General features: G+C 36.0%; 2 protein-coding genes across 2 annotated transcripts; both read right to left on the reverse strand.

The window, feature by feature from the left end:
• Positions 1–9,774: 9,774 nt before the first annotated feature.
• Positions 9,775–10,766, reverse strand: LOC131875910 (sufE-like protein 1, chloroplastic/mitochondrial). The gene is made up of 3 exons (XM_059220630.1): positions 10,729–10,766; positions 10,427–10,640; positions 9,775–10,380 (listed from the first exon to the last, which is right to left on the reverse strand). The coding sequence occupies exons 1-3, from the start codon at positions 10,764–10,766 to the stop codon at positions 9,775–9,777; spliced, it is 858 nt and encodes a 285-aa protein (XP_059076613.1).
• On the reverse strand, positions 10,350–11,308 carry LOC131029781 (alpha-mannosidase At3g26720-like). Its single transcript, XM_059220213.1, has one exon. It carries the CDS (start codon positions 11,235–11,237, stop codon positions 10,770–10,772), a length of 468 nt encoding a protein of 155 aa, XP_059076196.1. The 5' UTR covers positions 11,238–11,308; the 3' UTR covers positions 10,350–10,769.
• Positions 11,309–15,815: the final 4,507 nt, after the last annotated feature.

Here is a 15,815-nt window from a genome sequence, read left to right on the forward strand (position 1 = left end):
TCTGAAGATCAGATAATTGGAAACAAGTTTAAAGGAGTTATGACAAGAGGAAGATTGGCAAATGAAGAGGTATGCCTTATTTCTCAAATTGAACCATCATCAATTAATGAGGCATTTGAAGATAAATTTTGGATTAAAGCTATGGAAGAAGAATTAGAACAGATTGAGAAGAATAACACTTGGACATTAGTTCCCCGGCCTAAAGATAAAAATGTTATTGGAACCAAATGGGTATTTAGAAACAAACTTAATGAAGATGGTAAAATATTCAAAAATAAAGCAAGACTAGTGTGTAAGGGATATTCTCAAAAGGAAGGAGTTGACTACAATAAAACATTTGCACCGGTAGCTAGAATTGATGTAGTTAGATTGTTTTTGGCCTTTTCAGCTCATAAGAAGTACAAAGTATATCAGATGGATATTAAATGTGCATGTTTGAATGGAATTCTTTAAGAAGAGGCTTACATTGAACAACCTGATGGATTTTCTTTAACAGATAACAAAGATATGGTTTGTAGGTTAAGGAAATATTTGTATGGGTTGAAGCAAGCTCCAGGAGCTTGGTATGCAAGATTAGATAAGTACCTTTTGGAGATTGGTTTTTCTAAAGGTAATGCAGACAGTAATTTATACTATAAAGTGACTAATGATGACATCTTGGTTATAGAAGTTTTTGTTGATGATATAATCTTTGGAGGAGAAGATGGACTATGTAAAGATTTTTCTATCAAAATGCAGCAAGAATTTGAAATGTCTATGATAGGAGAAGTAAAATTCTTTTTAGGATTACAGATTTCACAGACTAACAAAGGTATATTCTTGAGTCAATCCAAGTACTTAAAAGAGTTACTAAAGAAATTTGGGATGGAGAACTCTAAACCGGTAAGCACACCTATGACAACAAATGACAAATTATCACAAAGGGATGAATCTACACCTGTTAATCCAACCAGGTACAAATCTATGATAGGAGGTTTATTATATTTGACACAAACAAGACCTGATATTATGAATGTAGTATGTATTGTTTCAAGATTTCAAAGTAATCCTAGAGAAAATCATGAATCAACAGTGAAAAGGATTTTCCGGTACTTACAAGGCACTAAAAATCTTGGCTTATGGTATCCTAGAGATGACAACTTTGAATTATGTGCTTACACGGATGCAAATTGGGCAGGAGATGTAGATGACAGAAAAAGCACCACCGGCGGAGCATTTTTTCTTGGAAACAGATTAATTTCTTGGTTAAGTAAGAAACAAAGTTGCACATCTTTATCAACAACAGAATCAGAATATGTTGCAGCAGCAACAAACTCTACATAGGTACTATGGCTTAAGCAAATGTTGAAAGACATAAAGGTAAATTACAAGGAACCTATTACTATCTATTGTGATAACACTGCAACAATTGATATATCTAAGAATCCGGTATTACATTCTAAAACCAAACATGTTTCTATCAAACTAAATTTTCTAAGGGAAAATGTTGAAGCAAAAGAAATAAAACTGGTTTATGTGAACACTAAAGAGCAGATTGCAGATATCTTTACTAAATCTATGCCTAAGGAGACCTTTGAATATCTTGGAGATCAGCTTGGGGTCATACCCCCACCGGTAGAGACTTAGGAAGCTGATGATTGTCATCAACCGACAGAATTAACAGAGATATATTCTTACTCCGGCTTTGATGAGGAAGCTACTTCTCAGGGGGAGTAGTTGGTATTTTGTATCTGAAAATGGTTTTTATATTACTTTGGCATTTGATGTCAAAGGGGGAGTGATTGGTATGGAAAAACACAGAAAGATAGATGTTACTCCTAGGGGGAGAGATTGTTTATTTTGGTTTTTGAACTCTGTAATGATCTTTTTGGGAGATTGTTGGTTTTTGGTATTTGGCATTTCTGTTTTGGCACTTTGATGGTTTTTCCATCTTGTGTTGTCATCAATGCCAAAGGGGGAGATTGTTGGTATTTTGGTATGGTTTTGTCATTGATGTCAACACCTACTAAACACTTATCAACTCTGGCACTTTGGAGATCCAGCAACATTTACCGGCAAGCAAGTGACTAATGCACAGTCACCGGTATATAGTACACCGGCAGGATATAATGATCATCGGCACTTGGGATAACATGGAAAACACTTGGTAATGTCAAAGACATTGTTTGGTCATCTTATCTTGGAGAGTTGTTTATTAGCATATTCATATTTGCATATTTGCTATTACCGACAAATAGGTCCAGGGTTACACCGGCAGGTTTATCTTTTCCAGATCAGCATGGCACGCTATGGAGATGATTAAATATTGTTGTAAATGCATTAAGCTGACATGTTGGATCGGTTATTGCATCCGATATTGTATTGTTTGTAAAATGATTTTATTGTAATATCTTGTAGAGCCGACCTACTAAAATTGGTCTTAGGTTATGGTATAAATGTAAGGTCTTAATTGTAAGATCGATGGAGGAATGTGAAAAAGGTTTTGTGCGAAGGTATATGCGAGATTAAGCAGAGCTATACACACAGACATCATTTGAAGGTGAAGCTAGGTTTTTGTGAAAGCATATCAGAACTACACCGGTATTGAATCCAGCATATGAAGATGCTATTTTGAGCAGTACATTCTTATTGGATTTAACCATCCAATTGTAGTCAGTGTGACTCCCATTTGTGTTTGAGTAGTGAGCTCTAGGCACTTGACCTTTCTGCATGTGCAGACCCCATTTATGTACACTTACTATCTGCAGTAGTATCATCTAATTGTGGGTAAGGTTTCCCACCGTGGTTTTTCCCCTTACAGGGTTTCCACATACAAATATTAGTGTTATGTGTTGTGGATGACTTTGTCTTTTAGTTTCATGCATTAATCTTTACTGGTATTGCATTTATCTGTTAAATCTATCCACCGGTATAACAGACTATTTCACCGGTATTAAGCAGTAATTTGATTAAGTTGTTTTTGGTTTAATATTATTATTAGACAACTGATTCACCCCCCCCTCCTCTCAGTTGTCTCCGGGACCTAACATCATCATCCTCATCTGTCTCATCCTTCATCTCCTCATCATGTCCTCTCCTTTGACCCCTTCATGGTGCCACACTTGGAACTGGTATCTTTGGATCTATCAAAGGAATCAACTTATGCTCTGCGAACCATCTCACATATATCATTGTGGTGCTTGCATCTATCACATCTAGACCTACTGATGAGTACTACATCCTTATACTTTTAATCATACTTTATCATTTAAACTTTTAATGATTTGTGAACTAATATGCTTGGCGACATTCTTATTGCATGCATATTTACTCATTTTTGCTATTATATTCTTCTTATTAGAAGTAATGTTAGAAATGATATCTTTTGGTTGAATGTTTTACTTTCTGCTTGTTTGCACTTATGGATGGCATAATAATTAAAATAATGTCACTTTGTTCTATTTTATTTTGAATATGTTTTAAGAGAACAAGCAAACTAAGTAGACAACTCTAGCTCAGTTGCTACAAAGATGATGACGGCTCTTGAGCGTTCTAGATAGAAAGATTCACTTGATCTTCTCTACATCTATTCCATTGGCTACCCTTAGAACTTTAACTTCCTTATGAAGTTAGTTACTTTTATATTACATTTTCTCTAGTTCGGTTTTGTAATCGTTACTCTGTTTTAAGCAGGTAACTTTAGTTTGAATTTGAATAAAGGATATGTATGAATATTATGATGGTTTCTATAAAATGTAATAGGAAAATAATAAGTAAGTTATTCAGCAGTAGAGTCTCACATTTTGTAACTAGCAAGTTTGTTTCACTTCCTTTTGGAAGTACATTTTAATGGAAATCAAAAGTTGATCTAAGAATTCCTATGTTACAGATCCCACCAGAGGAAGAGCAAGGCCCACTCGACCGAAGGGAGGTGATCCTTGTGTTAAATTTCTCTTACATTTTCAGTCCTATGCATTAAATTTGATTTCATTTTGTTTAGATTACATGATGATGGGTTCTGAGTAATTAGGAATTTGATTGCAAAAGTTTTATTTATTCATTCCTCGTGCAAATATTGTCTGGGTAGGTGAATGTTAAGAATTTTTAGTTTTACATCTTTGTTTCATCCCTTTACAGTAAATGTATTATGTTTCCACGATAGTTATCAAGATGATGAATTTGGAATTAAGAAAAGAGCAGAAACATTGTTAGATTAACTCATGGAATTTAGTTGTTTTCATGTTCGTTAAAATAGATTTCATTTCCCGCATTCAGAACATAGGTTTCATTTCTTGCAAGTGTAAAATAAGTTCATTTCTCAAGCACTTAGTTATAGATTTGATTTCGTAGGAAGTTAAAAGTTATTCAAGTTTTTTATTAGATAATTCCATGGTTAAATCTTAACTTTGACCTATTCGAACTCTTGATATCAAATATAAATCCTTCATAGGATAGGTTGATTTCATTAATATATGTTCGCAAAGTGTCTTTTAGTCTTAGAACTCAGTTACAAGAGAAAGGTTCTAAGAGATCCCAACAGCTCCTAATGGAGCATGATCCAACCCAAGTCACTGTTTTATAGTGTAAAAATCCCCCAAAACTAAATATCTCCTTATCACAAACAACTTTCAAACACACCCTAGTTTGATAATAAAAAGAATTTAAATGGTTCAAGTTGTGACATAAACAACCTTGCCCACCACATGCATCCCATCGTCTAGGATATAACTACTCAAAGTTTGTATATGCTTCTTGAGGTTTAATGGCTAGTCCCCAATCTCCAACCTCTCTGTTGGACCATGCATAATATGTTGTAATTGTAGGGACATCCTGTCACTCCCCAAATTGTCTTTGTACCCTCTCTAGAAACTGGACCTCTATGATCCTTTGTTGCATAATAGAATGTCCTATGAGGAATCTCTCCTGACTACAATAAGGGAGGTGCTCAAGTCATCATATGACCAACCAAAGCAATCCTTATAAGGTCTCCATGTGAAATCCTTGAGACAGTCTAGCTCATTCCTCCAATACAATGTATATTCCAATGATCCTTGTGATAGTGTCCTATTGTAGCAATTCACATAAGGTAACCCTAGCCACACCTATCTATCTGGAATAGGTTGACACACTACTATATGTTCAAATGCCCACACCTGTAGCAATATCAGCCTATAGCTGATGGTCAAAGTCCCACTATATACCACCCGATGCAAACGAAAATATAACATGCCAAGCATGCATGGTCCCCATGTGAACATTATCCCATACATCATCATATGCTCTAGTACATGGCCCCATCTAATAGAAAATCCATGACCTCTCCTATCTAGTACTAATAAGCTTGTTATCACTACGCTAATGACAGTCACTAATCTTGAATGTTGAGTGGCCATCGTCTCCCATCTAATCTCATAGTCTACAATGCATAGCTCATCTGCATCAACCTCAAACATTTGACTAAGAGCCTCCCTCATTGTTGAAGGCTCATATATAGTTATCTCACCATGAATGGGAATCCTGAGTATGCACCACATGTCCTCCAATGTGATCATCACCTCTCTTGTCAATAGATGGAATGAGTTTGTCTTTGAGTGCCACTGTTTAGCTAATGTGGTGATGGGTCTTCTATTTTCCCTTATATCAGGAATATATGTAATATGATGAAGTCCTAAGTGATAATTAAAATCCTTCTCATGTCCCCTTAACTAATGGCGTAGGGACATACATGCAAAACAACTCTCTCGAGTCTGCAATGGAGAAAGTTGAACCTAGAAGATAATGGGGCAAAATTGTGTCAACCCTAAGAGTATCAACGTGTCTTATTAGCCATATAGGTTTGTATTTGCACAACCCTACCAGACAACCCTCACTAAGCACCTCAATCGGGCACATGAGCATCTATACTAGATCATTTTCAAACCAAGTCAACTCATGGTGAACCCTAGTCAATTATGTAGTTTGACTAAGTCAACTACCCAACTTAACCTCCCATTTGCACAGTTTGAGCCTTCAATTGCACAGTTCTAGGCCTCAACTACGCAGCTTCAGCCCTCAACTATGTAGTAGTTAGGTCAACTATGCAACAGCTAGGTCAATTATGCAGAAAGCATAGTCACTGCATAGCTCCTACCTTAACCCCCCGATATACATTGAAAAATGAAGAAAATTAACCTAAAAAGGCATTGCTCAAATCATAAATTGACAAGTGGGCATCGAGGTACATACTTTTGGTCCCACTCCCATTTGGTCTTCAGTAGCTTGTAGTGTCATAATATTGTGACCCCTACAATTTTAACCACATTTGGGGTCCTCACCTTGGCGATGACATCTCCTTCCTTAACCGGGACCTGTTTTGCATTTCCAACCATTCTCTCTTCCTCCTTTATGTCTTGTGTTTGCTTTAGACCCTGTCCGGGCCCCAAAATAGGGTAGGACAGGGGCGTGGCACCCCTGTCTTCACCCCTTAGGGTGGTCCTATGTTCGGTCTGCCCGATCTCCTATGCATTTCTTGTCTTCGGGGTTTTTTATTCCTCTTTGTCGACCTTCAGTGGTTGAAAATTAATCCTTGAGGCATGTATACAAGGGAATTCAATACCCTCATCCAAGGACAGATGACAAATGGACAACAAAAAGACAGATAGAGAGCATAAGGAGAAGATACAAGATTTCAAGGTCATCATCAAGCATTCAAGCATTCAAGTCTTCTTCATTCATCCATTGGAGCAACATTACAATATTCACTTGCAAGCATGTATGTGTGTTAGGGTTTTGTCATGTTACATGCCATTTCATACAACATTTGTGGTTACATTCAAGAAGCAAAGTAATCATCATCAACAAGTTGCAGATCTACAAGGTATATATCTCCATTGTTTACATTCAAGCATTTTCAATTAATTTCTTTCTAGGTTGATTCCTCAACTAGGGTTTGATTGAGTCAAACCCCTATCCACAACCCCCCTTTCTTCTCTTTTTTGTGTATAGGTTGCACGTGTGCAGCTATAATTACAAGTTTGGGCTTCATTTGCATAGACAAAAGAACCCTTTTCGTTTCGTAGATTTTGTGGCGGACCATGTACATTCCCGCCACGGTCCTGATGACTTTTCTCCAAATTTGCAGGGCAGATCCACATCAGTCTAATTAGCTCAGATCCAAAGTCACAGCATGATCCCGAATTGGTAGCTCCTTATTTCACTCATTTCCTCTCTTTTTTCTGCATAGTCAACAAGTCAACTTTCTCATTTACAAAAGAGGGTAAATCACACATCAACCGCTTGCAATCCACTCAGAATTCACGTCCTTGTTTCCCTTGGATTTGGATCTAGCGGATTCAAGCCCCTCTTTTGAATGTAAAGTTCTTCTCAAGTGAAAATCATCCTAGTGGCTTCCTTTCTCTCTCCTAGGTGGAGAGTCACTAGGATCCAATTTTCCACTTTACATTTTGGTGAACCTGACGTCTTACACATTAATTCTGATTTCTCATTATTGGATCTGATTAATTGTAATTGTAATTTCAAATTTTCATTTTCAAGTTTGATCTATTTGCAAATTTTAGAGGTTAATTGCATAAAAACTCTAATTTTTCATTTTGAGAAAATTAAGCTTGTAAAGTGTAAAATTTCAATTACTTGTTTCAGATCTGATTTCTATTTTAAAATTGCAATTCAAATCTATCTCTTTATTTTGAAAATTTAGTGGTTAAATCATAAAACCCTCATTTTTAAGATTCTTCTATTTTCGACCTTTGACTGCAATTTTGACCAATCTAGACACCTCCAAATCGGTTGTTTTTTTGGATTCTGCATTAAAATCATAATCTCTATCATCCCTAAAAATCTTGAAAAAATTTGGTCGGACCGTGTGCGTTCTCGCCACGGTCCTTGATTTTTTTCTCGAAATTTTGGGAGACGGAATTGACTATATTTTTCTGCTCAAATCCAGAAAATTAGTGTACTTTATCAATTTTAACACTCTCTAAGGTCGAACACAAATTCAAATTTCATCAAATCCAAATCTTAAAGTTAATTTTCACAAAAAGGTCCTAATTTTAGATCTGCTTTTCCAGCAAATTCAGATTTCAATTAAGAGACTTTTAATGGCAATTAATAAATTGGATTTACTTTCTCTTTCACATGTGATTACTGTTAAGGCTCAAATTTGCACCCTACTAAACTACAAGTTTAGTAATTTGGCCTAACATGGGATTCACTTCTGCATGTGGGCAATGCGCAAATTGAAATGAAACCTCCGGTTCCTAGGCCGGTTCCTATTGGATAAATCGCCTATTTGCTCTTCTAACAACTGAAAACTTGGTAGGAAAAGGGAAGAGAAAAGGAAACAATAAAAATAAACTAAGTAACTAGGTGATTCACCAAACTTTGAGGGAAACTAAAATGATAATGACAGGTCTCTAATTGCAAAAAATTTCTATTTTAGTGGGTAACACTTCTGTTCTATATAGGCCTGCATAAATGTTTCACAGAAAGGTCCTAGACTGAGCAATCAAGGAAAATATATATTCACATGAAAGCTCCATGTTCTTGTGGACACAAACTGCAACCTACAAACAAAATACACTTCTGCAACTAGGCTCTTGATGAGACAAAATAACAAGGAATAATACAATTCACTGGTTACCTCTATCAATCATGCTATGAACACAAAGATACAGAAAGAAAAGAAGGCTTGAAAAAGAAACTTAATAAAACCTTGCTCCAAAAGATGCTGTCATCATATATTCAGTCTCCAAGATTGAGTTACAGAAAGTATACAAGAAAATATGCTAAGGACAAAATGTTGTCACAAGAGCCTTCTCTGCATAATCAGAACTAACCCCAAATGAAGTGTCTTCAGGCACTAAGTACAAAAACCCCCAACTGATTTGGGTCGGATGCAAGAAAAGTGCCTCAAAAAGAGGAGTCTAGAAGACACCAAAAAGGGCTATAAACCTGGAAAAGTCTTCCTTAATAAATAATCAACCCAAAAAAGCACTAGAAACAGCCTCAAAACACTTAACCAGGTAATAAAAGCCCCCCAAAATGGTGGAAAAGTCCAACTTCGACCCTTTACCTAAAATTGCTCCAACCTCCCTAGATTTGCTCCATTTGGTTTCAAACAACCTCATGTTCCTATAAAAACGCTCTTGTCTCCAAAAATATCTCAACTCCTTTTGAATGTTTCCCAAGTGGTTATGCGTGATCCTATATGCTCTCCTTATGTCTCCAAACTGAAAAGACTTCTTCAATGAGAGCCTTATCTCTCCTGAATTAATTCCTCCTTCAAAACTAAGTCAAAAGACTAAGTCCTTTTCTTGCATGTGGATAAACCTTTGATATTTCAAATAATAATATTCAATTACAATTTATAATTGCATTGTAATTAAATACTTTTTACAAATAAATACCAGTCTTGGACCAAAAATGAAAACAAAAAATATAATAAAAGTAAAACATATTTGATATATTAATAAACATTTATTTATCAAAATATGTTTGATTTTTATCATATTGAATAAAATAAAGCCCAGCGGACTTGAGGGAGAATATGAAAAATGATAAAGGATTTTGATAAACCTAAAAGTCTTGCACTCCCATCGCATTTTTCATTTTGCAAAATGAAAACAACTTCGAAGGAAAATCTTCGAGGGTTTGGTGCCGCCATGGACGAAGAGTGCTGGGTTTTCAATGGGCTTCTTTCTAAATGCAAATCCTTTTCTCTACAGGTATGCTCGCACCACATTTACTAGGAAACTGACTGTGTTCATTTTTACATCTTGCATACACTGCATTTTGCATTCAATTTGCCAGGAGAATAATGCACTGTGTTTTTACTGTAATAGACAGGGCATGCAACCCACTTTGCAGCTCTGCATTCAAGAGTCCATATACAAGTCTATGACGTTTCACAAGACTAAGTCCTTCAAATTTGGCCGAAACAATTTTGACATTGAAATGAGTCTCCTTGGCCTGATCCTGCATCGCTGCATGACCTACATGTTGATGTGAAACATCCTCTATCTCCAATACCATGGGCTCCAATTCTGTTTCTAATCTCTGCCTAATTCTGTCCAGTCTAGAAGTTACAGCTGACCCAATGGAATCAATCTCTTTTTTCCCAATTCCAACAGGAGGCTCTTCTTTTACCTCATCAACAACATTAACTCCATTGACATCCAGGTCATTGGAGTTAACATCCTTTGAACTCCCTGCCTTTTCAGCCTCCAAGTAAACCTGGAGTGTCTTCCTCTGCATTAATTTAAGCATATTCAAAAACCCATTGTTGCGAGAAGGTATCAAGCTCTGTTTAAGACCCAACCTATGTACAAAATCAGAGGTAACGCCAAGAATTTGAGCAGGAGAAGACCCAGAAAGCCCCTCTACTAAAAGGGCAGCCAAAAGTTTCTAAGCTTGTCGAGCAAGAGAGAGCTAAATTCACTACCTCTTCTGCCTGAGAAGCTCCAATTGCAAGACGTTTAGCATAATCGTTTGCAGTGTGTTGCTTTTCAGTGCCACTAACTGCATCATGATGTTGTGCGATTCCCAAAGCATCACCTAAAAGATCTGTATTTGAGCTCCCACTTTTCCTGCCAACTAAGAATTCAAGCTGTCGTGCTGCTAGATAATAACCACTTAAGTAGCGAACATATCCCTTGAGACCTGGCCTGCTTGTGAAATATCCTGTCCAATAAGCATTTTCACTATCTGCATATCTTATTTACATAATGAATAAACTTGTCCATTTGCGTGAACCAAGAATTTGCATATTGATACTGAAAGTCATCTCCCATTGTCTACATAACGTGGTTTGTACGAGTAATGTTGGCCTGGGTAATTGATGCATTGACAAAATCGTTTACTCTTTGATCAACATTGTAATAAAAAAGAAGAACATCATCCTGAATTGGATCATCATCATCATTAACTTCAAAATGAAAACCAGGTGGAGGACTATAGTGAACAGGAAATGCACCAGCAAATATCTGAGAAGAAGAACCAAATGTCTTAGACCCCAGCCACACAACTTCTAAGGACTTCTGATCTTTTCGCTTTGCTCTATCCTGATAATCTATGCGTGCAAGAAACAGAGAGTCGAACCCAAGCTCAGCGCCCAGCAAATATGCTTGGACTGCAGAATGTCCAAAGGGATCAATCTGCCATCCAACTCGTGGAGTTTTGTTATATTGTTGCTTAATAAAACGATGCCCAAGGGTTGTCTGATCAATCATGTCTATATAATGCATTGTTGCTTCATCGTGCATACACCAACCACCATTAATGAATTCAAGCTGGCCTGCATCAACTAGCTTCTTCACTTGTGTCTGTTTTTCATCACTTTTTGCGGCCCTTATCCTCCAGCCAATCCACGAGCTCCCTCATGCACTCTTTTAAAACACCAACCAAATGAGATACTCGATCTTCAAGTGCAAACTTTTGTTGTGTTACAGTGTCAAATTGTTGCTTTAAAGCCATTGCTTCCTTTTCGGCTTTCTCCCAACATGAAACAGCTTCTTCTGCAACTTTAGCATGCTGTTTCACTAAATTATCTTTGACAGTATTGTCTAAAAGGGCCCGTGACAACTTCTCATTCAAATTCTTTAATCTTTTTTCTGATACCTGGTATGCCATCATTGTGTCGTCTGACATTTGAAGATGATCTGCACCAGCTTTGTAAGTGTCCATTTTATCCATATTCTGGAATCATCACATTCCATGATACCGCATCTTTTAAAAGGCATTTATCGAACAGTTCCAACACTTTTATATGCTTCCACATTTTGTATACAATTCTTCCAGATTTGGATCCCAAGTTCCAAGTAATTTTGTAGATTCATTTAGTCCTTCTTTGAGTTCAAATAATGCTTGACCTTCAGCATTCATTGTAGCTTTTGATGAGATTGTGTTTTATCCTTATCGAATTTCTGACTTTGGCACATGCTGGGATTAATCTTATGTAGAAATGAAGTTCGAGCACGGGCTCGTGACACTCATTTCTGTACCAGTTAATTCTGATTTCATTCAGTTCACTGTTTGAACATGCATTTAACTCAAATACTCTTTTTCTTTACCAACTTGTTGCATTAAATTGTTCAACTTCATGATGTAGTATTGATCCTTTTAAAATACTGTAAGGTTTCACATTGAAGTAATATGTCCCTTAAAACAGTTTATGCATTAACATTTTCTTTTTATGCATATCATGAATAGTAAAATAAAATATCATGAATAGTAAAGTAAAAGGTTTCATATTTAAAACAAACATGTCCCTTTGATACTTCAGTTGGTTTCTTCATCATTCCACTTTGATATTCTGAGATTAGTTACTCTAAAGGGTATGTCGGGCTCATACCCCAAGGGAGCCTCGGTCAGGGGCACATGCCAATTAGAGTAACTAATTATCTGCACATGAAACAAACACATTAGCATAAACATTTCTTTTTCCTGAAGCAGTGATTTGTCTTTATCTTTCCCGCCCTTTCAAATCAGAAATATGATAGGCTATAATAAATGATATGTTGTAGGATAACCTTTCATTGCTTAGATCAGTTGGATCTAACACCTCTTCTTTTTGTGCAGGAAAGTAGGAGTTTTCAAAGTCTGAAGATCGAGAAAAAATTCACAAGGGCAACGGGGCAGCCAATAACCAGTCAAAGCAACCCAAGGCAATGACTGGTTATCCTCACACTCATTTTTTAATTCTATCCTTTTTTGTTTTGGATATGTAGGAAAGATAAGAATGCTAAGCTCACGGCTTGTGTGAGGTTTTAAGAAACTCAGTGTATATAAATATGCTTCAGATGCATGAACTCAATTTGTAATCTATCATTGTTCAATACAAATGAAAAATATCCTCTTTTTCCCTTTTTTTTTTTTAAAACACTGCGATGTATCTTTATGTAAATGCAATCATTCGATAAATTTGCATCCTTTGGCTAAAATTACATGGGTAATGAAATTTTAGATAACAATTACATTAATTTTTGCATATATTTATCATGTGTTGGATAAGAGTTTATTCCATTTCTTGTTGCTTCTCTTTCTTCATAGCACTTGGTCATATTGTGTTGTTAGGATTTCCAAATTATTAGATCTCAAAGCTTTCATGTATCATTTATGTTGCATTATGGTGATGTTGTTAACAAAATGCATTTCCTATGTTAATCACCTTAAATATTTTGTAGATCGTAAACCTAGAGATCATAATCTTTGTACCTCTCCTAGGGTATCTTGTGTGAAAGACATGAGATCTAATGCTTTTCCCAATGATATTTCTACAAGAGAGCAAGCATTGGAAGGTAATATATATCCATTTTCTTCTACACACACCCTTGAGAAAGGGGGGCAATATGACAACATCAACATTCTTACATCTTTTGATCCTCCTTATTCTCCTAAGACCTATCTTCAACATCAAAGTCTATGTAGAGAGGATAATGTCATGCATTTTATTCATGACCTTTCTCCCCGCATAGAAATCACTAAAAATGAGCTTTTAGATGATGAAGATGTTCTTCCCCAATCTTCCAAAAAGGATAAGCTAGATAACGGAAAAGAGATTCTCATTCCACATGATACTCATCCTTCATCTACAAATCCTTTTCTACCTCCTTACACATCAGATTTCAAAGAAATTCATGATCTTGTTCCTCCATCTAGTCAATTGCAAAATTCTTATAGTCGTGGCTTTCATATAATCACAAAATAAGGTTTTAAAGGACAAGGAATTGGGAAATTTGAGCATGGAATTTGTGTCCCTATAAATCCTCCTACACAAACTACTACAAGAGGCCTAGGAAGTGGTACCCCTCTTTCTATGGACGAATTCCTTAGACTTCAAAACTTTAAAGATTACCTTCAAAAACAACAAATCAAGAGAGCTCGGAAGAATGCCTCTTCTTCAAAGCGTCCTTTTTGTTCATTTCATCAAACCCATGACCATAATGTTGATGATTGCCCTGATTTTTAAAAATCCATTCAAGATGGCATAGAAAGTGGCAAAATTAGAATTGTGGATAATGAAACCCCTTCTTCTAACAAACCTTCTTCTTCATGGGAAGATGATATTTACCATCCTGGCAAATTAGCTGCAAGAATCTATTGGAGATTGAAATATGACAAGAACATTTCCTTTCCTCCTCAAAATAAAAACAAAAATCTTAAGCAAGTGAAAGGTATTGAATATTGCATTTTTCATGATTTATATTCACATTCTATTGGAAAATGTTATACATTTAAGAAATTTGTTCAACTACAATATGCTCTTGCACACATTTGTCTCACAAAAGATCTAGTTGTATTTCTTGGTAAAAACATTGTGCCTTAGCACTTCTTTTCCCTTCAAGTTGCTCTTCATCCTATGGCATAATTAGCCCATTTCACGGGGGCTCTTTATCATTAGTGGTGGTAATATTTTACTTTAACATACTTTGGGGTAGCAACATGAAGTCCATTTTTCTTCTTCTTTCTATACATTTATCTCTATCTTTGTGCATTATTCATTATTAGATCTCTTTTCTTGCATAGGGCTATTCCTATGTGAGCATATAATTGTTCTTTGGTTTTCCTCTTTGCTTGGAGAGGGGCATCTTTAATGAGTACTGCACTTCTTCTCTTTCCTTCATTTTCTTGGAAATATTACCTCTTCTATGGTTTCAATTATTTGCAAGTATGATATGCCCCTTAGCAGGGAATGATATCTTGAGAAGTATGTATCCCTTCCTTGAAAGGATTTGTTCCACTAGGATAACATATCTCTTGAAACTAATCACCATCAGGAAATGTGTAATATTTCTCCTTGTTCTCCTCACTTGGGGGGCAAGGATTTTCGCTCCTTTCCCTTGTATAATTATTTCCTTTAGGGGCTACCTTTTTCATATGTGATTATCATTTCTTACAATGGTATGCTTTTATGATTAATCCCCCTTGGGGAATCTATGATGCTTTTTATCTCTTCCTTTCAAAGATTACCACTTCTTGAGACAAGTATTTTACATTTACTAATGTCTTTTCTTGCATGTGTTCATGTAAGTTCATTAAAAAATTTCTTATGTTTAATCTCTATTATGTTCTGATACTAAATGTTAAATACAAATGCCAAGCTAACAAGATGAGAGGGGGGGGGTGAATCATACAAACCTAAAATTCCATAAAATCAATAGATTCAACCTCGGTAGCTTTAACAGATATATGAAACCAAAATTGTAAAACATGCAAACTCATAAATAGATAACATCACAACACATTTAACACCAGATTTAATGTGGAAACCCAAATAGGGAAAAACAACTGTGGGATTTTGGACCCACTAAGAAATATACTCTTCTAGAGTATGCTTGGTTAAAAGCAAATCCTGTTAAAGATGACAAACACATTGCTAGATGTGACCCGGTTAAGGGATTTCCCTCAGATCTGTTAGGATCTTCACTTTGTTAGAAGTGACCTTGTCAAAGGATTTCACACACTCAACTAGAATGTTACCTTGCTAGAGGGTTTTACAAATAAGACTATTAAGTCCACTCGGTTAACAGATTTTCTGTCACTTTACAAAATAACAGTAATAAGAATATATCTGCAACTTTACATCTAAAATGCTAAAGCAGATTCTTATTTGCTCAATACTTCTTAGTCATAGGACTTATCTTGTCCCTCTGCTGGGCTCTATACTCTGTTAATCAAACAGGTCTTCAAGCTTATGTGCTCGGTAATCACTATGTAGCATCCATGTGCTTACATTTGCCTGCATACATTGTTTATCAACAATTCCTTATTTATAAACAATTTGCTAACCGTTGAATCTCCTTGATCACATTTCCCATGATCAATCATAGCCATTGGATCTT

Source organism: Cryptomeria japonica, chromosome 5 (genome assembly GCF_030272615.1).
Source record: "Cryptomeria japonica chromosome 5, Sugi_1.0, whole genome shotgun sequence".
NCBI classification, from domain to species: domain Eukaryota; kingdom Viridiplantae; phylum Streptophyta; class Pinopsida; order Cupressales; family Cupressaceae; genus Cryptomeria; species Cryptomeria japonica.

What these genes read in the sequence shown, in the direction of transcription:
- LOC131875910 (XM_059220630.1), bottom strand. Translation starts at nt 10,766, where the DNA reads ATGGGAGATGACTTTCAGTATCAATATGCAAATTCTTG. An exon ending in TATCAATATGCAAATTCTTG is followed by an intron (nt 10,641 to 10,728) that starts GTTCACGCAAAT and finishes TTTCACAAGCAG; the next exon opens with GCCAGGTCTCAAGGGATATG. An exon ending in TTGCAATTGGAGCTTCTCAG is followed by an intron (nt 10,381 to 10,426) that starts GCAGAAGAGGTA and finishes CGACAAGCTTAG; the next exon opens with AAACTTTTGGCTGCCCTTTT.
- LOC131029781 (XM_059220213.1), bottom strand. Translation starts at nt 11,237, where the DNA reads ATGCACGATGAAGCAACAATGCATTATATAGACATGATTGATCAGACA.